We start from the raw sequence: 27,394 nt of genomic DNA, 5'->3' as shown, positions 1-27,394 counted from the left end.
GCAATGACTCCGCGGGATTGCGCAGGGTGTCTGCGGCCCATTTTTCCTTCGTTACGATGAAGATCGTTCCTCCATTAACTTAGCTTCCAACTCCCGCGCACCCGACCATAGGCTCAACCATTTAAAATCCTACAAGTAGGCAAAAGGAAGGATGTTAAAGCCACAGCACAGCTCGCCAGCATTTTCACTCCCCTGCCGTCGGGGTACGGGGCGCTCGCAAAGGCGACGCGAGCGTGAGGGCGCGGAAGGGCAGGGCAAGGCCACCGCGGTGTCTGCACCGGGTGGGGGACGCGAACTGGACCACCACCGCGCAGGCGCATGGGTGGCTGCAGCGCGCAGTGGTCGAGCCCCCTTTCTAGTAATTTCGCTAGTCGTGAGGTCATCACAGCGCGCCGTCACAGCACCTCCCAGAACCCCCTAATTTATTTTTTTCGCGAAGGGGATGAAATGAAATGAACTGATCTCTCCCGCCCCATTTTGCTTTTAGTCCTCCACTCCGGCTGCGCCCACCCTCTGAACAATGGAGCGGGAGAAGGAAAGAAAAGCGGCGGGAGGTGGCCGCGGGGCCGGCCGGGCATGACTCGGCGACGCCGCCAGCCGAGTTACCCGGCGTGCCCTGCGCGGCGCCGGCCGAGGGACGTGGGGGGAGGGGCGGGGAGGAGGAAGAGCGGCGGCGGCTGCGGATGTCGCTGCGACCGAGCGGCGTCTGAACACACGGCGGCTGCCGAGCGCCCGAGCCGGGCCTGCGCCGGAGCCCACACCGAGCTCCGCGGCCCCTCGCCTGCCAGGGCGGCCTTACACCCGTTGTCGCTGAGGCGGCGTGCCGCGCATTCTCCGCTGCCCGGGCCGGCCGGCTCTGCCGTCTGCTGGCTCCCCCTCGCTCGCCCGCTCCCTCCTGCGCGCCTGAGTCACCGCCGCCGCCGCCATGGCCGAGAGTGGTGAAAGCGGCGGCCCTCCGAGCTCCCAGGACAGCGCCGCCGCGGCCGAAGGTGCGGGCGCCCCCGCGGCCGCTGCCTCGGCGGAGCCCAAGATCATGAAAGTCACCGTGAAGACCCCGAAGGAGAAGGAGGAGTTCGCTGTGCCCGAGAATAGCTCCGTCCAGCAGGTGAGGGCCGCCCTGGCCTCGGGCCCGGGGTGGGGGTGGCGGCAGGACCTCCGCCCGTGGAAGGAGGGACGGTTTTGGAAGGGCCTGGAAGGGATCGTCCCCCGAGGTGCCCTCGGCCCCTCTCGCGGGTTGCTTCTCGAATTAGATCACACCCAAGTTCCTGGGTGTGCTCCTTGGGACACCGCAGAGGCTTGTGGCGGGGCCCCGCGGCCTGTTTGTGGGACGCGGCGACGCCGCTTCCCTCCGCGCCCTCCTCCTGCTCCCGCGTCCGCCGACCACCGGCCTCCTCCCCCAGCTCCCCGCCCCCCCGCCGCCTCCCTCCGGCTGCTCACAAAGGAAAGGGACCACCGCGGCTCTCCGGGCGGGGTGGAGGCTGGGCTGGGGCGAGGGTTCGCTTTGGCCTCATTTGTGGTTTTGTCTCATGAATTAAAAAAGGGGGGGGGGGTTGCTCATTGTTTCTACCTGCTTGCGAGTTAAGGTAGATTTGGGGGCGAGGAGCACGTGTACATTTAGTTTTCCGTTTTGATGGCTGAAATTTATCCTACCTTGCAGTCTTCAAGAAAAAAACAACCCTGACGTAGAAATTGTTTTCAGACGCATCTTAATAGTACTAGGCTTGAGGAAAGGTGGATGACGACTTTCATTGATGACTTGCTGTTTTCTTTTTCGCATATTTATCTCACGTCTCTGAGGTGCCAGTCATTGGGAAGGTTTTTGTTTGATTTTAGAGGGATGGTAGCCACGTTTTGCAGATACTAGCGATTGCAGTCGAATAAAAGAGAACAAAATTAGAGTTAATGGAGAATATTGCCAAATAATGTACTACTTAAAAGCTGTTGAGGTATACAGACTTGGCTGTTAAGAATCTTGAAGAATTCAACAAATTTGCTTTAGCTTATTGTTGAATGTACATCCCAGGATATTTTTTCATAATTGTTGAATTGATCTCTGACGATCTAAAATAATGCGAAGTCTGTGAGGAAACAATTCCTGAGAGGTACATGTAAGTTTGAACAGGAATAGTAAATGGAGTATTGGTTTATATAGTTCAGTTCTGAAAGGTGGTGTGTTTTGTGAAGCAGTAAATTGAGTGTACCATCACGGGAGAAACTTTTACCACCTTCCGAATCACATTTTGGGGGGGTGTTCTCAATTGTATAAAAATTTCTTTTAACATCTTTGTTTTCAACATACAGGAAGGTTGAAAGAGTGATACAGTGAATATTCACATGTGCATCACCTGCAATTGACATTTTGCTGTATTTGCTCTGTCACGCAACTAATCACATATTAGTTTCCTTTTTTGGGAGGCATTTCAGAGTGAGTTGCATATACCACCATTAAATGTTTTTCACAAATACATGCACCTGTATGATCCAAAGCTTTATAAAGTTGCAGAACTTTATAGTTGACTGGAAAGTTCTCCTTTGACCTTTCCCAGTTGATTTAGTCCCACTCCCCTCCATCCACCACTGACTTCTTGTTTTTCACTGTTAGTCTGTTCTGGAACTTCATATAAATGAGATGAGAGTATGTACTCTTTTGGGAAAGGTTTTTTCACTCAGAGTAATGTTTTTGAGGTTCTTTCTTGTGTATACCAGTAATTTCTTCTTGCTGTGGTTCCCACTGTATGAATATGCCATAGATAATGTACTCCTGTTGAGGACCACCTGGGCTTCTTGCACTTGGTTGCTGTGAACACTGTTGTACACATTTTTGTTGGACAGATGTGTTTCTCCTATTAAATACTTGGAAGTGCAATGACTGGGTGATAGGATAGCTATAGGCTTAGTTCTATAAAAAACTATGTTTTAAAAAAGAATTCTAACATCTTGAAGTTCCACCTAGTGCACGGGAGTTCCTGTTGCTCCACATCCCTGCTAGCATTTGATAGTGTCTGTCTTTTTTTCATTTTAGCTCTTCTAGTATATGTGTAGCGATACTAACTTTTAAGCCTGTGGATCTTCTTTCTAGGATTCAGGTCTCTACTTTCCTACCTGCTTTTCAGCACTTTATTGTAAAAAATTAGGGAGAAAGAGTAAATATTTTGTAAGTTGAAAAATTCATTTAAGTCATTTTAAGATGTTCTGTCTGTGAGGGTTGGTTTGTTTTTGCTTTTTGTGATGGTGGCCTTAGAGATTTAAAGTCTGTGGAAGTTTTAATCTTACTCTTTTGTAACCAAAGTAAATTTGTTAAATTAAAGCTTTTCTAAAGCAACTTACTCTAATGGCAGTTGAATTTTTATTCTGAAAAATGCTTTCTGTTGAAGCAGAAAACATGATTTAAAAAAAAAAAGAAAGAAAACATGTAACACAGCACCAAGAACCTGAAGACAAGTTGAACTATCTGTGGGGTCTGTTAAGGGAAACACATACAGGAAAAATAGGAGTGTATGAAAAGCAATTGGCAGATGATTTGTAAATTTGACTTGCACAAGAAATTATATCATTTTATAACTTAAATTTTAATTAAATGGTTTGATTTAAACTATTTGTTACAGAGTAAAATCTGTCATTAATATACATTTAATGACTTTAAGATTCCATGTTCAGTAAAAATGCTGAGTAAAAAATTGGGAAATATTTGGTCCTGAAAATTTTTATCTAATTTTAAGATGAAGAGGGTATGATAGGCAAAAGACTTAGAGAAGGAAAATACTGAAGGCTTAGACATTTTATAAGCAAATTCCATATTCTACAGTTAAGAACCTCTTTCAGTATGGGTTTCTGTATAATGTAAATTTTGTTAGTACATTATACTGAAATAGTATTTATATGAATGTTCTAATAATTGATTGGATGAAATTATATTAAGCTTTCTGGGTCATTTATAAAATACATTGTAAGGTGGTAACTAATTTTCTTATTTTATCCTCGGGTTCTGTTTGAGTGTATATAACTAATAGGCAGAAACAGGATACCTTAATACAGTTGGTATTTAGTGTTGCTTATTTGGAGTTGATAATAACAACACTTTGAAGTTAAAGTGAAATTTATTTGATTGAGCAGTCAGTTGAGTAATGTTTAAATTTCTAGTTAAGGGTGGTTAGAATATAAACTTAACGGTTTGTGTTTCAAGGTGATTTTGTAAATAGGGTTTTTCATAATATAAGTAAGTAGATTAAAAAAAAAAACAACCCAGATAAGTTGTGTGTATTGGCACAGAGTCCCTGAGTAGGAGACCTTTTTTTCCCCCTATTAATTATTCATTATCTACTATGGGAAACAGTTTGAGGACTTCCAAGTGTCAACAAGAGAGATGAAGTCCAAAATGGGATTGGGGTGGGGGTGTAGCGTGTGTCCACTGTTCATTAAAATTAGTGCAGAGAATAGAAGGGAGCTTCCAGGTAATATCTAACTAGCTTGTTCTGGGATTTTATAGCTCTGTTGGTTAGAGTGTAAGATTTGAAATACAGTTATCTGAAATATTCAGGCAACATACATTCTAATTTCGGAAAATGTTTTCATTGCTTGAAACTTTTAGAAAAGTATTAACATACTTACACATAACAAATACTGTATTGCATAGATTTGAGCCTTTTCTTGCTAGGGGAGATTGCTGTGTGTCATGATCATTACCACCAACTTTCTACTTTATGATGGATCTAAAATGCACTGTCCACTTTGGTACTACCAGCCACAGCTGATTGTCAAATACTTAAAATGTGGTTGGATTGATTTGAAATGTGCTGAAAGTGTAAAATACGGATTTTGAAAACCTGTGATTATGTTCTTTCACTTAGTGTAATGTTTTCAGGGTTCATCTGTGTTGTTGTAGCATGGATCAGCTCTTTTTATTGCTGAAAAATATCCCATTGAATGGATATATTTCTCATTTTATTTCTCCATTCATCAGCCAGTGGATTGTTAATCATTTGGGTTGTTTCATTTTGACCAGTCTGAATAATGTTTCTGTGAATAACTCAGAAATTTTCATGTGGACATACACTTTTGTATTTCTTTGTACCTATGAGTGGAAATGCTGGGTCATGTGGTGACTCTATGTTTAACTTTTTGAGGAACTGCCAAACTATTTTCCAAAGTGACGGCACCATTTTAAATTCCCACCAGCAGTGCATGAGGATTCCAATTACTCCACATTCCCCGGAACACTTGTTATTGTCTGTCTTTGATTATTGCCATCCTAGTTATTGCAAAGTGCATCTCATTGTGATTACATGACTCAGTGTGGCTTTTTTTGGGGGGGGAGTCCCCAAACCCCTTCAAGGAGGACCATGAGATCAAAACTATTTTCACAATAATTCCATTGTGTTTTTCTAGTTCTCTCAAAAATCAACAGCATGTGAAAATGTGAGATACGGCGACAGATTTGAAAATCCAGTTCTCTTCCATTAGACTAAAGTGATGTGCAAAAATTTAAAACAGTGCTACTCTTCACACTGGGGAAATATAGTTACTTTTCATAAGAATGTTACTTATATTAACATGTAATGAGTTTATTGTTATTTTTAAATGCATGTTTTTAAAGATGCCTCAGTTTTAATTTTTAATATAGCAAAAACGTCAGTAGATACACATTCATAAACAAAAACTGGGGTTTCAAATTTCTTTTTTTTTTTTAAAGATTTTATTTATTTATTTGACAGACAGAGATCACAAATAGGCAGAGAGGCAGGCAGAGAGAGGAGGAAGCAGGCTCCCTGCTGAGCAGAGAGCCCGATGCGGGACTCGATCCCAGAACCCTGAGATCATGACCCGAGCCGAAGGCAGCGGCCTAACCCACTGAGCCACCCAGGTGCCCCTGGGGTTTCAAATTTCTAAGAGTGGTGTCCTGAGACTAAAAATTGCTCTGAGAATTTAATAGATTAAGTAGGTACTTTTAAGATTTAGGTTTGACTCCACTAAGTTGCCATTGTCTCTTGCTTGGAAACTATAGGAGCTTGCTGGTGAGTCTCCCTACCTCACTGCTCCCCCCTAACATTCATTCCTACAACAATCTCTAAAGAATGTTAATCAGATCATATTATCCTTAAAACTAATAGCTCCCCACTGATCTTAGACTTACATACTTTGCTTTGAGGCCCTGTATGCTTACAGCTCTCTCTCCATTCTGATGTGTTCTTTCCTCCTTGGTCACTTACGTCTTGCCATATTGACTTTTTAGTTCCCTGACCTGTTGTTACAGTTTTTTTTCCTGCCTCAGGACTTCTTTGCCATTTGTTCTTGCTACCTGGAATGCGTCCTACTCTGCACCTTCCTACCTGTACCTTAAATCTCAGGGCAAAGGTCCCTTTCTCAGAGTAGTATCCCTGATTGTCTAGACTAGATTGGGATTCCCTGTTGTATTTTCTTATAGCACTCTGTTTTTCGGTTATAATTCATCACAATTTAAGTTCATTATTTATATGATTATTTGATTGATGCTTATTTCTTCTGCTAGAGATGATCTTTGTTCATCATTATGTTACCAAAGCATAGCACATAGTTTGGGTTCAGTAAATATTTGTTTACAGGTGAATCTAGACCATTGTGCACAATAATGTGTATTTAATAAAAACTGCCAGTTATTCAGATGACTGTTAAATGACTATCCATTTTTCCAAAGATGGTTCACAACTAGTATAATCTTATTTTTTTACTTATTTTTTAAAGATTTTATTTATTTAAGAGAGAAAGTATATGTGTGAGTGAGGGGTAGGGAAGGGGGGACAATCTGAAGCAGACTCCATGCCGAGTGCAGAGCCTGTCTCAGGGCTGGAACTCAGGATCTGACGTGTAATCAGCAGTGGGGTGCTTAACAGACTGAGCCCACCCAGGCACCCAGACAGCTAATTAAATGCATAGGAAAGAAGTAAGTACAGTCAGTGGTGTGTTGGTAAATGTGTATCAACCTCTTTTTCAGGAAAAAATAGCACTGATTTGTAGTGTTTGGTGATTTTCATGGTGTACTCTTACCATGGCAGATAATAAGCTACCAATATTAAACTGGCTTACAAAATTCCTGAAAATCTAGCAGTCTCAGCTAACAGGAGTCATTGATTACAGTGCTTTAGCGTGGGGGTCAGCCAATGATAGTGGACCAAATCCACCATGTCCATTCACTTACTTGATTATCTGTGACTGCTTTCAAGAATGACCATATATGCTGGGGGGAGAGGGGTTGAGAGAAGGGGGGCGGGGTTATGGACATTGGGGAGGGTATGTGCTTTGGTGAGTCCTGTGAAGTGTGTAAGCCTGGTGATTCACAGACCTATACCCCTGGGGATAAAAAGATACTATATGTTTATTAAAAATTAAAAAAGAAAAAAGAATGACCATATGGCCCACAGAACTGAAAATATTTATTCTTTAGCCCTTTTCAGAAAGTTTGCTGACTTCTGCCTTAGGCATTAGAGCTAACTGTTCTAGATCTTGTCACATGGGTACTCAAAATTCTTCTCCCTGGAAAATTTTACCATGGCTTAAATACAGTGCTACATAATAGAAATTTAATGCAAGCCTTATGTAATTTAAATGTTTCATATTCACTTAAAAGTGAAAACTTTTAATTTTAAGATACACATAAAATTTACCATCTTAACCATTCTTAAGTGTACAGTTCAGTGGCATTGGATACATTTTGCATTGTTGTGCAACCATTACCCTCAGCCATCCCTAGAATTCTTTTCATCTTGCAAAACTGAGATACTGTAACTATTAACAGTAACCCCTTTCCCCTCCCACCAGCCCCTACAAGCATTCTACTTTCCTTCTCTGAATTTGACTACCCAGGTATTGCATAAAAATGGAATAAGTATTTGTTCCCTTTATGACTGATTTCAGTTAATGTCCTCAGGTTTCATCCATGTTGTAGCAGATGTCAGAATTTCCTTCTTTTTTAAGGGTGAAATGCTGTTCTGTTGCACGTATTTGCTGTTTTGTTTATCCATTCATCAGGTGATGGACACTGCATTGTTTACCTTTTGGGTATTGTAATTTTAATAATATGTTTTATTTAACGCAGTATGTCCTGAATGTCGTTTCAACATGTAAGTAGACATAAAAAGGTGAGATACATTTCCTTTTTTTTTTTTTAATTCTAAGTCTTCAAGATCTGAAGTATATTTTATGATTATAACACATCTCAATTTGGACTAATGTTATGTGTGACTACAGACTTCTGAATTACATAGAGCACCTAATAGAGTCTTCAAGTCTTGCTCCTTACTTACCTTTCCTCTATTATTCACTGCATTTCAGCCATTCATATGTCTTGTTTCCCCCAGATACCACTCACTAGTTCTTTTCCTCTCTGGGCCTTTGCCAGTGCTGCTAATGACAGTAATAGAATAGCTATTATTTATTCTAGACTTACCAAGGTGTAATACATTATTAATTATTATTATTTTTTTAAGTTTCACAACTTTATGATGAAAGTATGATTAACCCTTTTTTAAAATGAAGAAAAAAGGATACCTGGGTGGCTCAGTCAGTTAAGCAACTGACTCTTGGTTTCAGCTCAGGTCCTGATCTCAGGCTCATGAGATCAAGCCCTGCATTGGGGGCTGTGCTTAGTGTGGAATCTGCTTAGGATACTCTCTCCCTCTCCTTCTGTCCCTCCACCTGCTCTGTCTCTCTCAAAGAAATAAATCTTTAAAAATAAGAAAATAAATAAAAATAAGAAACAGATTCAGATTAATAACGTGATCAAATTCAGATATCTGTTAAATAGTAGAGCCTAGGTGTTCAGATCCAGTGACTAGCTTTGGACCCCACACCTAACCACTATTCCAGGCTGCCTTGACTTTTCTCTGGCTGAGTTTTTCTGTCTTAAAGCTCATTTGTTTGTTTTTATTTAAATTCCAGTTAAGCTGTAGTGTAATGTTAATTAGGTATACAGTTTAGTGATTCAAGTTTATTTAAATGTTAATTAAAAAATGTTAACAGAGTTTGATTGGACTTACCAGTCTAAGTGAGTTCAACAATTCTAATTTGTGATACCATTTTGTGATTATATGTACTTTATCTTTCCCATCCCATACTGAATTTGCAAGGGTAGGGGCTGTTTTGCTTACCCCTCAGTCCCGTGGTGCTTGGCACCTGTTGTGTAATGCAAGTATTATTAAATGAGCAGATGGTGTTTTAAAGATTTATTTGCAATATCTTTTCCTTATTTGGGGGATACTTTTAACAGTGATTTACTTAGAAAAATGTGATGTTTGTTTTTAGTTTAATTGTCTAATGGCATTATTTCTGTTGTTTTTCTGTGCAGCTTCCACTATTTAAAAAAAAGAAAATCTCATTAAATTAGGATTGGAGGGGAGCCTGGGTGGTTCAATGGGTTAAGCCTCTGCCTTCGGCTCGGGTCATGATCTCAGGGTCCTGGGATCAAGCCCCACATCGGGCTTTCTGTTCAGTGGGGAGCCTGCTTCCCCTCTTCTCTGCCTGCCTCTCTCCCTGCTTGTGAACTAACTTTCTCTCTCTATCAAATAAATAGATAAATAAAATCTTTTAAAAAAAATTAGGATTGGAATTTTTTTAGAGACTAAAGTTGTTACCTTCTGTAAATCTGCTGTTTGATGCAAAAAGTTTTGAGTTAGTATACAAAACGTTCCACTCATTACAGGTATGATAAAAATTATATATGTGTGCCTGTACTTAATGCAGAGTATTTTCATTACCTCAGAAGGTATGAAGTCTGGTCTTTACAGGTAAACTTATGCCATCATGAGCTAGTTTGATTTCTTACAGATGTAACATAGACTGCTTGGTTTATTTATTACTGGTTAAGGAGCTGCTGTTACAGATTTCTACAGTTAGACTTGGGTATAATGATTTTTGGTAAAAATTTTTTATAGCCTTTAAGACTCTTCTGGTGGTTCTGTTCAGAAAAGTATTTATATACCCATATGTAACTTTCTGTTTATTCATGTTTAGCAGATGGGTCATTGCTCTGCACTTTGCTTACTGTCCTTTCACCTGTTGGTGGTCTTTCATATTGGCATATTTGGAACTAACTTATTCCACTATTATTTATTTATTATTTGTAAAAGTCTTGGTAGGATTTTGAGAAAGGTGAAGTGTGTGTTGGCATATTAATTTAAGTATATTGAAATGTGATCTACATTTTGGAGAGAACATGAACATTGGAATTGGAGAGATCTTTGAGCAAGGTGCTTTACTCCTTTGAGCCTCACTGGCAGCATTTTTAACTTGGATATAATACTTGTACTTGATTCACTAGATTGTATGGAGGATTTCGTGAGATAATATGTATAAAGTGCCTGGCTCAGCATTTATTTGCTGTACTTGTATTGGTTTCTTCCCTCCGACATCCTTTTATTTGCCAGTGAATTGAGTCTTAATTTTTTGCAGCAGAAGAAAGCTTAAATAGTATCCTAGCATGTGAATAGATAAACATTTAGTTTTCTGTTCTTTGTCATGTTTAGATCATAGAAACTTTTTAAAATAGTATATTTTATGGCTAATGCACTATAACGTTTATGGCTGAGTGTTCAATTTTATATTTATAAGAAGGTGCCCTTTTCCTGTATAGCTGCTCCTGTCTCTAGTTAAGTCTCATACTAAATATCTTTGTGTTAGATTTTTGCGGTGTTTTTTTTATGAGAATACTAATTAAGGTCACTTGGACATCACTATTTGGAGAGTGATAACTGGATGAACTATAACATAGGATGATTTATTGAGTATGGATTTGTTTGAAGAGATTAGCAATATTGAGTGAGGAACTGATTAAAAGACGTGACTTAAAATACTAAAATAGCAAATGTTAGCACATAGTATATTATTCAGACAACTACTTAGAAAATTCTTGCTAAATGCTATCCATATGTGGTTCTGCAAGGAATACAATTAGTATGTGTCTTTTAACATTCAGAGCTTTTGTTTTAAAAGGTTGCAAGGGTGCCTGGGTGGCTCAGTGGGTTAAGCCTCTGCCTTTAGCTCAGGTCATGATCTCACAGTCCTGGGATTGAGTCCCACATTGGACTCTCTGCTCAGCAGGGAGCCTGCTTCCCTGCCCCCCTCTGCCTGCCTCTCTGCCTACTTGTGATCCCTCTCACTCTGTCACATAAATAAATAAAATCTTTAAAAGATTGCAAAATATATTTTTTTCTGAAGATACTTAATAGGAGCAGAGACAGCTAAAAGCAAGTTTGGATTGTGGTATAGTTGTAAAGGATGACAGTATTTGTTTTAGCTAAGTTAAAAGTCAGATTAACTTAATTGTATTTATTTTATTATTTTTTTAGGTTAACTTTATTTTATAAAAGTGGTTATAATTCAAAGTTTATCTTCACATAATTAGGGTAGAATATTTGAGTGTTTGCATGAGTGTGAGTATTCTGCCACTTCACATACCTCTTTAAATTCTTGCATCAGCCCTGCAGATTAAATATTACCTCCATTTTGCTGATGAGGGAACCTAGGGTCAGAGAGCCTTAGGTAACAACCTCAAGGTTTGAAAGTGGCAAAACCAAGATTTGAACTCTGGTCTAAATGTTTCAAGAACATTCTTTTTTTTTTCTTACCACTTGGTTCCCTCCTCACTCCACCTGCATGTGTGTCTCTTTCTTCCCCCAGTCAGTCAAGAACAGGAAGTAAGTGAAGTGGACCCTGAACAGCAGAGATTGGTATCATAAAATCTGATATACTACATCACACATTTTCATGTCGGGAGAGCATTTCAGATTATCTCAGCATTCTATTTTATATGGTTTTCTAATTTTTTTTTTAAGATTTTATTTATTTATTTGACAGACGGAGATCACAAGTAGACAGAGAAGCAGCCAGAGAAAGAGGAGGAAGGAGGCTCCCTGCTGAGCAGAGATTCCCCGATGCGGGCCTCAATCCCAGGACCCTGGGATCATGACCTGAGCCGAAGGCAGAGGCTTTAACCCACTGAGCCACCAAGGCGCCCCTGGTTTTCTAATTCTTGATTACTTATTTGCCTCTTCCTCCTGATTAAAAACAGCAAATTTGGGGGGAAGGGGAGATACGCTATCAAAGTAAGAACTCAGTCTGGCAAAAAAGCAGATACAGGACACCCTGAGAGTCAGGAACAGTGTCATTGTATTGCAGGACAGCAGTTGATACGAGTGCAGCAGTAACTTCAGCCTTTTCAAAAAGTTACATTATAGGGGCGCCTGGGTGGCTCAGTGGGTTAAGCCGCTGCCTTTGGCTCAGGTCATGATCTCAGGGTCCTGGGATCGAATCCCACATCGGGCTCCTGAGCCTGCTTCCTTCTCTCTCTCTCTCTCTGCCTGCCTCTCAGTGTACTTATAATTTCTCTCTGTCAAATAAATAAATAAAATCTTAAAAAAAAAGAAAAAGAAAAAGTTACATTATATTCAGTAGAATGGAAAATAATTTTGGTAATCATACAGGGTAAACATAAATTAGCTGGAGAATCCATTAATGTGAAACACCTAACTTTGGATGATGTTGAGAGAAGTGGCTAGTGACAGTTGTTTTGTACATGCTGGTTTAATTTCAAATTATTTGAAGTATTTCAGAATTTTGACTCTTCTGGTTATTGGGAAAATGTCTACTACTTCTAAGTTTTCAACTGTTTGGCTCGTTGGTTATTACTGTAGGTTGTCAGTGCAAGAGCAGAGTAGGAAGCATATATTTATAGGAAACATGGATCCTTAGAGGCCCATTCTAGCAAATATTTTTCATTTTGAGTTAGTGGTGGCAACATGGGCCTAAGGACAAAAATAAGAGTATCTAGATGGTCTACATACAAGTAAATTATAAAAACCTTTCCATTGTGGTTAAGATTCTTCCCTAGGTATATGGAAACACTTTATATAATTTGTTGCATAAGTTTTATGTTTCTGCAGAGAAATAGTATCTGTGGGCTGTAAAACCCCTGTGTAAAACTGCTTTGTAAAACCTCTTTGATAGTTTTCAAGGTTGCTGGTTTCTTTTTTTTTTTTTTTTTTTGTCTTGTCAACACTACTTAGCCTCTCATTTTCTCTTTTGTGTTCAGTAAAAGGGTAGTAAGTAAAACAGACATGGAAGTAGAGTTCAGATGTTAGAAAATTTTGATATTTTGAAGCCACTAGTAGCTGAAACTCCTTCCATCTGCCTGAATAGTGCAGAATAGGAGTTTAAGGAAATCTGAAGTATGTAGAGTTTTGGTCCTTCTATAAAAACATAACATTGTTGGGTACTAAACAAGAAAAATATGCAGCCAAGAATATTTTGTCCAGCTAGGCTGTCATTGAAAGTAGAAGGAGGGGCACCTGGGTAGCTCAGTCGTTAAGTGTCTGACTTTGGCTTAGGTCATGATCCTGGGGTCCTGGGATCAAGCCCTGCATCAGACTCCCTGCTCAGCAGGAAGTCGCTTCTCCCTCTCCCACTCCCTCTGCTTCTGTTCCCCCTCTCATTGTGTCTCTGTCAAATAAATAAATAAAATCTTAAAAAAAAAGAAAAAGAAAATAGAAGGAGTGATAAAAAGCTTCCAGGACAAAGAGAGACTAAAAAAAAAATTTGCAATAAACAAACCAGCCCTACAAGAAATATTGAAAGGGGTCCTCTAAGCAGAAAGAGCCCAAAAGTAACATAGACCAGAAAGGAACAGAGACAATATACAGTAATAGTCACCTTATAGGCAATACAGTGGTGCTAAATTTGTATCTTCCAATAGTTACCCTGAATGTAAATGGACCGAATGCCCCAATCAAAAGACATAGAGTATCAGATTGGATGAAAAAACAAGACCCATCAATATGCTGTCTGCAGGAGACTCATTTTAGACCCAAAGACACCTCCAAATTTAAAGTGAGGGGGTAGAAAACCGTTTATCATGCTAATGGACATCAAAAGAAAGCTGGGGTGGCAATCCTTATATCAGACAAATTAGGTTTTAAACCAGAAGACTAATAAGAGATGAGGAAGGACACCATATCATAAAGGATCTATCCAACAAGAAGATCTAACAATAGTAAATATTTATGTCCCTAACATGGGGGCAGCCACTTATATAAGCCAGTTAATAACAAGAATCAAAGAAACACATCAACAGTAATACAGTGCTAGTAGGGGACTTAAACACCCCGTCACTGAAATGGACAGATCACCTAAGCAAAAGATCAGCAGGGAAATAGTTTTAATTGACACATGGGTCCAGATGGACATCACAGATAGTTTCAGAACATTCCATCCCAAAACAACAGAATGCACATTCTTCTCTAGAGCACATGGAACATTCTCCAGAATAGATTACATCCTGGGTCACAAATTAGGTCTTAACCAGTATCAAAAGATTAGGATCATTCCCTGCATAATTTTGGACCATGACACTTTGAAACTCGAACTCAACCAGAAGAGGAAAGTTGGAAAGAAGTCAAATATGTGGAGGCTAAAGGATGAATGGACATACTAAAGGATGAATGGGTCAACTGGGAAATTAAATAATTGAAAAAAATTCATGGAAACAAATGAAAATGAAAATAAAACTTCAAAATTTTGGGGATGCAGCAAAGCGGTCCTAAGAGGGAGGTATTTGCAATAAAAGCCTTTCTCAAGAAGCAAGAAAGGTAGAAAGGTCTCAAGTACATAGCCTAACCCTACATCTAAAGGAGCTGGAGAAAGAACAGCAAATAAAGCCTGAACCCTGCAGGAGAAGAGAAATAACTAAGATCAGAGCAGAAATCAATGAAATAGAAACCAAAAGAACAGTAGAACAAATCAATGAAACTAGGAGCTGGTTCTTTGAAAGAATTAATCATATTGATAACCCCCTGGCCAGACTAACAAAAGAAAAGAGAAAGGACCCAGATCAATAAAATCATGAATGAAAGAGAAGAGATCACAAGCAACACCGAAGAAATACAAACATATTATGAGCAGTACTATATGCCAGCAAATTAGACAATCTGGAAGAAATGGATGCATTCCTAGAGACATGTAAACTACCAAAACCTGAACCAGGAAAAAAACAGGAAACACGAACAGACCCATTACCAGTAAGGAAATTGAAGCAGTAATCAAAAATCTCCTAACAAAAAAAGAGCCCAGGGCCAGATGGCTTCCTAGGGGAATTCTGCCAAACATTTAAAGAATTAATACCTATTCTTCTAAAGCTCTTTCAAAAAAAAAAGAAATGGAAGGAAAACTTTGAAACTCATTTTATGAGTTTCATCAGTTACGAGTTTCAGCAATGAGGCCAGCATTACCTTGGTCCCCAAACCAGATAAAGACCCTACCAAAAAGAATTACAGATCAATATCCCTGATGAACATGGATGTAAAATTTCTCACCAAAATACTAGCAATAGGGTCCAACAGTATATTAAAAGGATTATTCACCATGACAAAGTGGGATTTATTCCTGGGCTGCAAGGTTGGTTCAACATCTGCAAATCAATCAGTGTGATATAATACATTAATAAAAGAAAGGACAGGAACCATGTGATCCTCTCAATAGATGCAGAAAAAACATTTGACAAAGTACAGCATCCTTTCTTGATTAAAACTCTTCACAGTGTAGGGATAGAGTTATTAAGCAGTCAGTGCCACTTACACCTGTACCCAAAACCATAAGATACCTAGGAATAAATCTAACCAAAGAAGCAACAGAAAACTATAAAGTACTCATGAAAGAAACTGAGGAAGACATGAAGAAATGGCAAAACATTCTATGCTCATGGATTGGAAGAACAAATATTGTGAAAATGTGTATGCTACCTAGAGCAATCTACACATTTAATACAGTCTCTATCAAAATACCGTCAACTTTTTTCACAGAAATGAACAAATAATACTAAAATTTTTATGGAACCAGAAAAGACTCCAAGTAGCCAGGGGAATGTTTAAAAAGAAAATGAAGATGATGGCATCACAATTCTGCACTTTAAGCTCTATTACAAAGGTGTCACCATTAAGACAGTTTGGTACTTAATGGTACAAAAACAGACACACAGATCAATGGAACAGAATAGAAAACCCAGAAAAGGACCCTCAACTCTATCATCAACTAATCTTTGATAAAGCAGGAAAGAATATCCAGTGGAAAAAAGACAGTCTTGGGGCGCCTGGGTGGCTCAGTGGGTTAAAGCCTCTGCCTTCAGCTCAGGTCATGATCCCAGGGTCCTGGGATCGAGCCCTGCATTGGGCTCTCTCTGCTCGGGAGGGAGCCTGCTTCCCTTCCTCTCTCTCTGCCTGCCTCTCTGCCTACTTGTGATCTCTGTCTGTTAAATAAACAAACAAAATCTTATATAAAAAAAAAGTCTCTTCAACAAATAGTGTTGGGAAAATTGGACAACCACGTGCAGAAGAATGAAACTGGCGCATTTCCTTACACCACACACAAAAATAGACTCATAATGGACGAAAGACCTAAATAGGAGTCAGGAGTCCATTAAAATCCTTGAGGAGAATACAGGAAGCAACCTCTTCAATCTCAGTCTCAGCAACTTCTTCCTAGATACATCACCAAAGGCAAGGGAAGCAAGAGCAAAAATGAACTTTTTTTTTTCTTTTTTAAATCAAGATAAAAACCTTTTGCACAGCAAAGCAGTCAACAAAACCAAAAGACAACTGACAGGATGGGAGAAGATATTTGCAAATGACATGTCAGATAAAAGGCTAGTATCCAGGGGCACCTGGGTGGCTCAGTGGGTTAAAGCCTCTGCCTTCGGCTCCGGTCATGATCCCAGGGTCCTGGGATCGAGCCCCACATCGGGCTCTCTGCTCAGTGGGGAGCCTGCTCCCCCCCACCCCAACCTGCCTGCCTCTCTGCCTACTTGTGATCTCTATCAAATAAATAAATCTTAAAAAAAATGGCTAATATCCAGAATCTATAAAGAACTTCTCAAACTCAATACCCAAATAATCCAGTCTGAACAGATATTTCTGCAGAGAAGACATCCAGATGGCCAACCGACATATGAAAAAGTGCTCAGCATCCCTCGGCATCAGGGAAATACAAATCAAAACCACAATGAGCTACCACCTCACACCAGTCAGAATCGCTAAAATTAACAAATCAGGCAATGACAGAGGTCGATGAGGATGCAGAATGGGGAACCCTCCTACACTGTTGGTGGGAATGCAAGCTGGTGCAGCCACTCTGGAAAACAGATGGAGGTTCCTCAAAAATTTGAAAATACAGCTATCCTACAACCCAGCAATTGCACTCCTGGGCATTTACAATCCCAAAGATAGAAATGTGATCTGAAGGGGCACGTGCACCCCGGTGTTTATAGCTGCAATGTCCACAATAGCCAAACTATGAAAAGAGCCCAGATGTCCATCGACAGATGAATGGATAACGAAGATGTGGTGTGTATATATATAGAATGGAATATTATGCAGCCATCAAAAACATGAAATCGTAACCATTTGCAATGACATGGTTGGAACTGGAGGGTATTAATGCTAAGTGAAATAAGTCAGTTAGAGAAAGACAATTACCATATGATCTCACCTATGTGGAATTTGAGAAACAAGACAAAGGATCATGAGGGAAGAGAGGGAAAAAATGAAAAGATGAAACCAGAGAGAGGCAAAACATAAAGGACTTTTAATCTCAGGAAACAAACTGAAGGTTGCTGGAGTTGGAGGGGTGTGGGAGGGTTGGGGTGGCTGGGTGATGGACATTGGGGACGGTATGTGTTTGGTGAGCTCTGTGTATTGTGTAAGATTGATGAATCACAGACCTCTACCCCTGAAACAAACAATACATTATATGTTAATTTAATTTAAAAAACCATAACATTGTTTATGTTGATCATGTTTGGATTATAGTTTTCTGAAGTACAACATATTTGGAAAAGCATATCATATTTGTTTGACATGGTATGATTAAAAGTATGGTGTATGGAGTATCAGGCCACTGAATTGAGTAATTAAGCCTTTGTTTTTTGCTAGTTTGTTCCAAGCTTTGGATAATTTACTCAGAATAATCGCATTAGTCTTTTACAGTATTACATTAGTCTTCTGTTTGGGAGTGGTTCTAATATCTAAATATTTTGAGATTGGCTTGACATTTAAAATTTATTTTTATAAGAACTGAATTATAATTGGTGGTCAGATGATAAAATTTTCCTCTCTATAGTACTAGAGCTATAGCTGTACTCTACCACTGTCTCTGACATAATGCTTTCCAACTTGCTCTATGAAGCGCTATGAACTCATACTTGAGTTGCTCTAAAGCCCCTGCGAATCAAGAGTTCCACCCTTGTAATCACCACCTCCTCCCAAAGGTAACCACTATTCTCACTTTGACACTCTGGATTTTGCCCCTCCCTTTTTTCTTAAACTTTATAGAAGAGAAGTCACAGTTTATCTTCATTTGTGATTGGCTTTTGCTCTGCATTCAGGGATCCATGGTGACATGTGGCTGTAGTTCATTTGTTGTCATCATGTGTACTATCATATTAAGTAAATATACCAGTTTCTTCTGCAGTTAAAGAACAGTTGAGTTGTTTCAAGTTTTTGGCTAATAAAGAATACTGGTTTGAACTTCCTTGAACATATCTTTTGGTGTACCTGTGGACCTGTTTGTTTGTTAGATATAATCCTGTAAGTGGGTCAGTAGAGTAAGCATTGATTCAGCTTCTGCCTCAAAGTATTTTTCCAGAATATACCAGCCTGTACTTATGTCTGTAATGTTTGTGGATTCTGGTTGCTCTACATTATTTACAACACTCTACTAGTCTTTCAAGTTGAACTATTCTGTAAGTGTATCGCTGGTTTTAATTTGAAGTTATCTGATTGATAATTAAATAGGAAAAGCAGCTTTTTGTTGTTGTTGTTGTTTTGAAAAGCAGCTTTTCATTTGTGCTAGCCATTTAACTTTAATTTTGTGAAGTTCTTGTTTTAGTCTTTAGACCGTTTTTTAATTGGGTTGTCTTGATATTTGTACACATCCTGTGTAAAATCTGGATTCAGGCTCTCTTGATTGTTGGTATTTAAGATGTTTCTCTCTCTTATCTCTGTTAATGATAGTTCAATTTATTGTGCCTTTTTTGTTAAAGATTTTATTTATTTGAGCGAGCACGTGCTAACATGCGTGGGAGCACAAGGGGGAGGAAGGGGCAGGCAGAAAGGGACAAACAGACTCTCCTCTGAGCAGGGAGCCCTATGTGGGGTGTGTTCCCAGAACCCTGAGATCATGACCCGATGAAGGCAGATGCTTAACCAACTGTGCCACCCAGGCACCCCTATTGTGCCCCCCTCCTTTTCTTAATGGTTACTTTTTATGTTCTGCTTAGGACACAGAATTTTCCAGTTGTATAGGATTTTATTGATTTCTCTTTTTAGTACTGTTTAATTGCATGGTAGTATTTAATTTGCATGTGGTCATAGTACATGTTTGGTAAGATTTTCATTTGAAATATGTTGCCCTGCTTTATGGCACAGCATATGGTCTGATTTTATAAATGTACTTAAGAGGAATGTTTATTCTGCAGTTGTTGGGTGCAGTTTTCTACACATTCCATTAGGACATTTGTTAATTATGTTCAAGTCTGTGTGTGTGTGTGTGTGTGTGTGTGTTTTGGCCTGTTTTATTCTATCAGGTACTGAGGTAAATGTGCTAAAATCTTACTGTACTTTCAGATTTGTCTATTCTTCTTTGTGGTTATGTTTTGTTTTTATTTTATGTACTTTGAAGCTGTTTTATTATGTATATATACTTTTAAAGTTTTATCTTGTGAATTTAACACTTCAGAACATTGAAATGTCCTAGTTGCTTTTATGTTAAAGTCTGTTTGTTGATTAGAATAGCCTCACTTTGTTTAGTAATACCCTTTTTATTTTAGTTTTCAACCTTTCTTTTTTTATTATTAGGCCAGTTTTTCTTCCCTCTTTTAAATTTTTTCTTATTATGGGTGATTTAAAGTATATAGGGAGTAGATATAGTAAGTTAGACTCTCAGGAATCCTGTACTCAGTTTTGACAGCTAATCTTAAAGCCAGTCTTGTTTCAGGTATATTTTCCCTTAAGGTACCTCCCTCTTCCTCATCATTTTTGTTTTAAAGATTTTATGTATTTATTGAGAGAGGAGGGTGGAGAGCACGGAGCAGAGGGGGAGGGGCAGAGGGAAAGGGAAAGCAGGCTCCATATGGGGCTTGATCCCAGGACACTGGGATCATGACCTGAACTGAAGGTAGAGGCCTAACCAGCAGAACTGCCTAGGCGCCCAGCCCTTCCTCATCATTTTGATGCATCTCTCATGCATTATATCCATTCATCCCTTAGCACTTCAGCATGTATCTCTAAAAAATAAGGACCTTTTATTTACTTTTTTTTTTTTTTAAGATTTTATTTATTTATTTGACAGACAGAGATCACAAGTAGGCAGAGAGGCAGGCAGAGTGAGAGAGAGAGGAGGAAGCATCCTCCCTGCTAAGCAGAGAGCCTGATGTGGGACTCGATCCCAGGATTCTGGGATCATGACCTGAGCTGAAGGCAGAGGTTTTAACCCACTGAGCCACCCAGGCGCCCTCAAAAATAAGGACCTTTTTAAAAAAAATACATTATCCTGCCTTTGCAGTGAATAATTCCTTAATTTCATCGGTTCAAAATTTCTGTTATCTCAGTGATTTTTTTTTAGCATAGTAATAGTATGAATTTATTTTATGTTTTTGTTTTCAAAAAAAGACTTGTATTTTTTGAGAACAGCAATTTGAGCAGTGGGTAGAATTTCCATATCCCCTGCTGCCCCCTCTCATACCATCAGCATCCCACCCCATAATAGTGCATGTGTTATAATTGATGGGCATCATCACCTGAAGTCCATAGTTTAAGATTCACTCCTTCTTCCCTTTAAATTTTAAAGATTTTAAAAAATTTATTTGAGAGAAAGCTTGAGTTGGGGGGAGGGGCAGAGGTAGAGGGACAAGCTGACTCTCTGCTGACCTTGGGATCATGACCTGAGACGAAGTTAGATACCCAACCGACCAAGCCACCAAGGTGCTCCCCATGCTTTAAGATACACTTTTGATGTTTTTACATGCTTTGGGTTTTGACAAAGGTTTAATGACATGTGCCTATTCATCATCCTTTCCGAACCCCTAGCAACCACTGATCTCATAGTTTTGCTTTTTCCAGAATGTCATATATGTCATATAGTTATAATTATACAGTATGTGGACTCTGCAGATTGGCTCCTCAGAGTTAGTAATATGTATTTACGATTACTTGATGTTTTCTCATGGTTTTATGTATGTATATATAGCACTGAGTAATATTCCATTGTCTGGATGTACTACAGTTTATTCATTCACCTACTGAAGAATATCTTGGTTTGCTTCTGAGTCTTGACAATATTGAATAAAACTGCTATAAATAACTGTGTGCAGGTTTTTGTGTGGACATGAGTTTGCAGCTTTTATCATTTGTTAATACTGCTTAGCTTCTGATTTTCTCCTTTTGTATGGGCGTAAGTTTTTAAGTTCTTTGGTAAATAGCAGGGAGTGTGATTGCTGGATCAAGTGGTAAGAGCTTTATCAAAAATTGTCAGACTGGCCTCCAAAGTATACCAAATGGTGCCTCATCAGCAGTGAATAAGAGTTCCTTTTCTACATCCGTGCTGGCATCTAGTGTTGTATTTTGGATTCGGACATTCTGTAATAAGAGTGTAGCGTGATCCTTAGTTTTTTTTGTTTTTGTTTTTGTTTTTTCCCCAGTTCCCTAAAGACATATGATGTGGAGCATCTTTTCATGTGCTTGTTTGCATTTTGTATATCATTTTTGGTGAGGTGTCTGTTAAAGTCTTTTGCCCATTTTTTAAATCAGGTTGTTTAATTTTGTTATTGTTGGGTGTTAGTTCTTTGTGTATATTTTTTAAAGATTTTATTTGAGAGCGAGTGAGAGAGAGAGAGCGCATGAGCATGGGAAGGAGGGAAGGGTAGAGGGTGAGGGAGAAGAGACTCAACCTCTGAGCAGGAAGCCTGAGGTACGGGCTGGATCCTAGGACCCAGAGATCATGTCCTGAGCTGAAGGCAGTTGCTTAACCAACTGAGCTACCCAGGGGCCCCACTTCTTTCTGTATTTTGGATAATAGTCCTTATCAGATATGTCTTTTTTTTTTTTTTTTTAATTTATTTGACAGACAAAGATCACAAGTAGGCAGAGAGGCAGGCAGAGAGAGAGAGGAAGGAAAGCAGGCTCCTCTGTGGAGCAGGGAGCCCGATGCGGGGCTCGATCCCAGGACCCTGGGATCATGACCTGAGCCGAAAGCAGAGGCTTTAACCCACTGAGCCACCCAGGCGCCCCTCAGATATGTCTTTTGCAAATATTTTTATTCCATCTGGCTTGTTTCTCATTTGCTTAAAAAGATTAATTTTTTGAAATCTTGCCATTTGCGACGACCTGGATGGAACTAGAGGATATCAAGCTTAGTGAAATAAGTCAGTCAGAGAAAGACAACTATCATATGATCTCCCTGATATGAGGAAGTGGAAATGCAACATGAGGGGTTGGGGGGGTAGGAGAAGAATAAATGAAGTACGATGGGATCAGGAGGAAGACAAACCATATGTGACTCTTAATCTCACAAAACAAACTGAGGGTTGCTGGGGGGAGGGAGGTCAGGAGAGGGGGTGGGGTTATGGACATTGGGAAGGGTATGTGCTATGGTGAGTGCTGTGAAGTGTGTAAACCTGGCGATTCACAGACCTGTACCCCTGGGGATAAAAATACATTATATGTTTATTAAAAAATAAAAAATAAATTAAAAAAATTTTTTTTGAAGTGGAATGCAGATAAGGCATTGCAAGTGACTTAAGTTTCTTGTTTCTTTGTTTCCTTTTCCTGTTATCTATCTCTTTCTTTTTCTGCCTTGTTGAATTGACTGGGACTTTGAATACTGTGTTGAGTAGAGTGGTGGTGCTGGCGTGCTGGGAGTGGATATCATTACTTTGTTCCTGATCTTAGTGGGAAAGCATTCACCATTAAGTATGATGTTAATTGCACATATTTCCTTGATGCACTTTATCAGGTCTAAGTAGTGCCCTTTTATTCCTAATTTGCTGAGACTTTCATCATGAATGAATGTTGTCACATGCTTTTTTTACTGTTGACTCATAAGATTGTATGGTTTTTCTTCCTTTGTCTGTTGATATAAATTAATTTTCAAATTTGGCTTAGCCTCTTGTTTCTCCGTATAGTGCTGGATGATTGTGGAGATTTTCTACGTTTGTTTTCCTGAGGGATTTTGGTTTGTAGTTGTCTTCTGTTTTGTTTTCTTGCTTTGGTTATCAGGGTATTGGCCTCATGAAATGAGTTGAGAACATTTCCCTTTTGTATTTTCAAAAGAGATTGAATGAGTTCTGGTAGCTTGACTCTGAAGAAATTGACTTGTTTCATCGAAGTTGTCATATACATATGTGTGTGGAGTGTCCCTTATCCTATTACTGTTCAAGAAATCTGTAGTCTTTCCCCTCTGTTGTTCTAATATTGTTAATTTGTGTCTTGCTGTTTTATCTTGGTCAATCTAGCTAGATTTTCTTTTTTAAATGAATTTTACTTATTTTTAAAAGATTTTTCTCTTACTCTGTTTTTATTTTGTTGATTTCTGCTTTTTAAGATTTTATTTGACAGAGAGATCACAAGTAGGCAGAGAGGCAGGCAGAAAGAGGGGGGGGAAGCAGGCTCCCCGCTGAGCAGAGAGCCTGATGTGGGGCTCAATCCCAGGACCCTGAGATCATGACCTGAGCCAAAAGCAGAGGCTTAACCCACTGAGTCACTCAAGCACCCCTGGTTTCTGCTTTTTTAATATTAATTCCTCACTTGAATTTCATTTGCTCTTTGATTTTTTTAAAGGTTAAAGCTTAGATTACAGATTGTGATCTTTCTTCTTAAATATAAGTCTTTAATATTATAAATTTCCCTAGGCATTGGTTTAGCTGAATCTCACAAATTTTGACATACCTTAGCTTCATTTTCATTTAGTTGGAAGTGCTTTCTTTCTATTCAAGACTTCCTTTTTATCCTTCCTTTTTATCCTTCCTTTAGAAGTATTTTGTTAACTTGCAGATTTTCTCGATATCTTCTGTTACTGATTTTTAATATAATTCCAGTATTATCAGGGAATATATTTACATTATTTTAAATTTCCAATGTTTTTCTGTTATCCAGTTTATGGTCTGTCTTGGTGAGGGTTCCATGTGTACTTAAAAAGTTTCATTTTCAGGGTGCCTGGGTGACTCAGTTGGTTAAGCATCAGACTCTCTTTTTTTTTTTTTAAGATTTTATTTATTTATTTGACAGACAGAGATCACAAGTAGGCAGAGAGGCAGGCAGAGAGAGAGGGGAGGAAGCAGGTTCCCTGTGGAGCAGAGAGCCCGCGGGGCTTGATCCCAGGACCCTGGATCATGACCTGAGCTGAAGGCAGAGTCCTTAACCCACTGAGCCACCCAGACGCCCCAAGCATCAGACTCTTGATGTCAGCTCAGGTCTTGATCTCAAGGCATGAGTTGAAGGCCTGCCTTGGGCTCCATGCTGGGCATGGAGCTACTTAAAAAAATTTCATTTTCATCTACAGGTTCTTCTCTGCTTTTTCCTCCTTAGCAACTTGTTTGTTGAGAATTGTGTGTGTGTGAGGTTGTATTTTTTTGATGACATTTAATATGTTTTTTTTTTTTATCATCTTCATTTTTGGGGAACATTTGTTGTTATACCTAGAGCAGGCAGTGGTCCTTTAATTTTAGTGTGCAGCAAAATTACCTGTGGGGCTTTGTTAAAAAACCATAGATTGTGGAGCCCCATCCCTGGGGTTTCTGATTTGTTTGGTCTGGGCTGGGGACTGAGAATTTGCATTTCTACCAAGTTAACCTAGTAATGGTGAATGTTGCTCATCTGGGGGTGGTACTTTGAAAAGTACAGCTCTAGGGCAGTTTTGCAACCTTGTCAATATTGCCACTTTGAATTGGGTAGTACTTTGTTGTTGGGACTATCCTATGCATTGTAGGAGGTATAGCAGCATATCTGGTCTCTACCCACCAGATGACAATGGTTGTGATGAGCAGAAATATCTTCAGACTTTGCCAGATGCTTCCCAGGGGGGATAGAAGCACCCACCCTGATTCGGTATCACTATTCTAGGGTGCTTGGGAAAAACTCTTATGTCCATATCTTTAAATATTTTTCTTTTAGAATAGGTAGATTCTCTTGGAGACACTATAATATTAATGGTCTTCCTGCCCGATGGTGAAGACCTCCTGCCAGTGTTCTGTTTGATAGATATGGGGTGAAGGAGGAAAAGGCTCAGCATCTGCTAGGTCTGTGTTTACTTAATTTTCTTCATTTAGTATTACACTCTTGTTTCCACTTTGCAATGAAATGCAATGAAAACAGATTCCAGACTCTCTGTTCTTTTTCCAGAGAAGAAAAATCCTCTGACCTTTGGTTGGGTTTGAGGAGGGGCAAGTATTTGCTTAGTGTGAAGTGAGGAGATGTCTGTTTCTGAGACTTGGAAGTAGTCCTCTTTGTTTTAGCCTTTAGGCATCTCTCAACTCATGACCCCCTTCCCTCAGCCTCAGTCTTCTGGGAATTCCAGGGATTGAATTAGTGATTATTGTTCTGCATTGCTAGTTTAGAATTCAGTTCTCTTGGGTCTGCTAAATTAATTGATCAGGTGTCCACCTGATGTCCAGCTTTAAAATTTTGTTCCAGTTGAGACTAAAAGGTCTCAGTTTGTTCTGTCATCTCTTTTTGCTAATCCTATCTCGGGAATAGATTTGTATCTGGAATAAATAAAGAATTTTTGAGGGGTGCCTGGCTGGCTCAGTCAGAAGAGCACATGATTCTTGATCTTGGGTTTGTGAGTTCCAGCCCCACATTGGTGTAGAGATTACGTAAATAAATAAAATTTAAAAAAAAGAATTTTTGTAACTCAGTAATAAAAAGACAAACCAATATAAAAAAGGGCAAGGAATCTGAATAAAAAATTCTCCAAAGAAGATACATAAATAAGCACATGAACAGATGTTCAGTGTCAGGAGCTGTCAGAGGAATGAATGCAAATCAAAACTACTGGGATGGCTAGAATTAAAAAGTCAGATAATAAATATGGTGAGGATGTGGATTATATACTGCTGGTGGGAATGTACAACCACTTGTTGTGGTTGGGACTGTATAGCCACTAAGTGGTCCAGCCACTTAGAATAACACTTTGGTGATTCCTCAAATGGTTAAATGAAGAGATACATATGACCCAGTAATTCTACATCTAGATATATACTAAAGAGAAATGAAAACCTATGTCCACACCAAAACTTGTATATGAATGTTTATAACAGCATTATTTCTAAGAGCCCAAAGGTGGAAACAAACCAGATATCCATCAGTTGATGAATGGCTAAACAAAGTGTATGTCATAAAAAGTAAGGAAGTTCTAGTACATGCTACAGCATGGGTGAACCTTGAAAACATTATGCTAAGTAAAAGAAGCTAGTTACAAAGACTGCGTATTATATAATTGCATTTATGTGAAATGTCAAACCTGGGGGAAATTTGTTGAGGTAGAAAGTAGATTAGTGTTTTTTTTTTTCTTTTTAAAGATTTTATTTATTTATTTGACAGAGACGCAGTGAGGACAGGGGGACACAAGCAGGGGGAGTGGGAGAGGAAGAATCGGGTTTCCTGCTGAGCAGGGAGCCTAATGCGAGGTTTGATCCCAGGACCCTGGGATTTTGACTTGAGGCGAAGGCAGATGCTTAATAAGTGAGCTACCCAGGTGCCCCACATTAGTGGTTTCTTAAGGGTTATGGGGGGAATAGGGAGATAATAACTAAAGGGTATTAGTTTCTTTTAGAGAAGATGAAAATGTTCTAAAATTCTAGTGGTGATTGCATGTATCTCTGAATATACTGAAAACGATTGAACTGTATCCTTTAAATGGGCAAATTGTATGGTACATGAGTTATACCTCTATAAAACTTTAAAAACTCCTTTACTATTTTAGTGGGGATTTAACAGGATGTAAGAGTAGATGTGTTTCATTTACCTTCAGAAAGGCATTTTACCTTCAAATCTTAAAATATGCTAAAATGCTATATGATTACGGGTTAGACAAAGCATTTGTTTCAGAATGACATATAAGGGATATTAAAGATTCTGAAAATGTTTTCTTTAAGGCTAGGAAAATACATTTAGATTTAAATTAATCTCGTTTTACATATGAAACAGATTATAGTTTATCTGGGTGGATTAGTCCTTGAAGTCCTAACCTGGGAGTTTATTAGCCTGTCATGGAGAGGGACATACTGAGCCTGTCTTTGTTTCTGTATCTGAAATAGGATTAAAACCCATCTACCTCAGAGTTATTGAGGAGTAAAAGAGCTGGCATTGTAGTAGCTACAATTTGTTGACCA

The 27,394-nt window shown here is 39.2% G+C and overlaps 1 protein-coding gene and 1 long non-coding RNA gene across 3 annotated transcripts in view; both read left to right on the top strand.

Annotated features, from left to right (window-relative positions):
- The first annotated feature begins 371 nt into the window (after nt 1–371).
- Nucleotides 372–27,394, top strand: part of UBQLN1 (ubiquilin 1) — a 54,025-nt gene continuing 27,002 nt past the window's right edge. Inside the window, exon 1 of one of the 2 annotated variants that reach the window (XM_082695242.1) lies at nt 372–1,105. In XM_082695242.1, the coding sequence (XP_082551368.1) occupies nt 926–1,105 (180 nt within the window). In that variant the 5' untranslated portion in view covers nt 372–925. The remainder of the gene's footprint in view (nt 1,106–27,394) is intronic. The other variant, XM_082695243.1, reaches the window with a different exon arrangement.
- LOC309846415 lies at nt 10,512–15,176 on the top strand. The gene is made up of 2 exons (XR_014301930.1): nt 10,512–12,191; nt 12,403–15,176. It is a non-coding gene; the product is annotated as an uncharacterized lncRNA (long non-coding RNA).

The sequence above is a fragment of the Mustela nivalis genome (genome assembly GCF_964662115.1).
Source record: "Mustela nivalis genome assembly, chromosome: 13".
Taxonomy (NCBI): domain Eukaryota; kingdom Metazoa; phylum Chordata; class Mammalia; order Carnivora; family Mustelidae; genus Mustela; species Mustela nivalis.
The sequence above is the reverse complement of the archived record's forward strand: the minus strand, read 5'-3'. Positions and strand labels throughout refer to the sequence as shown.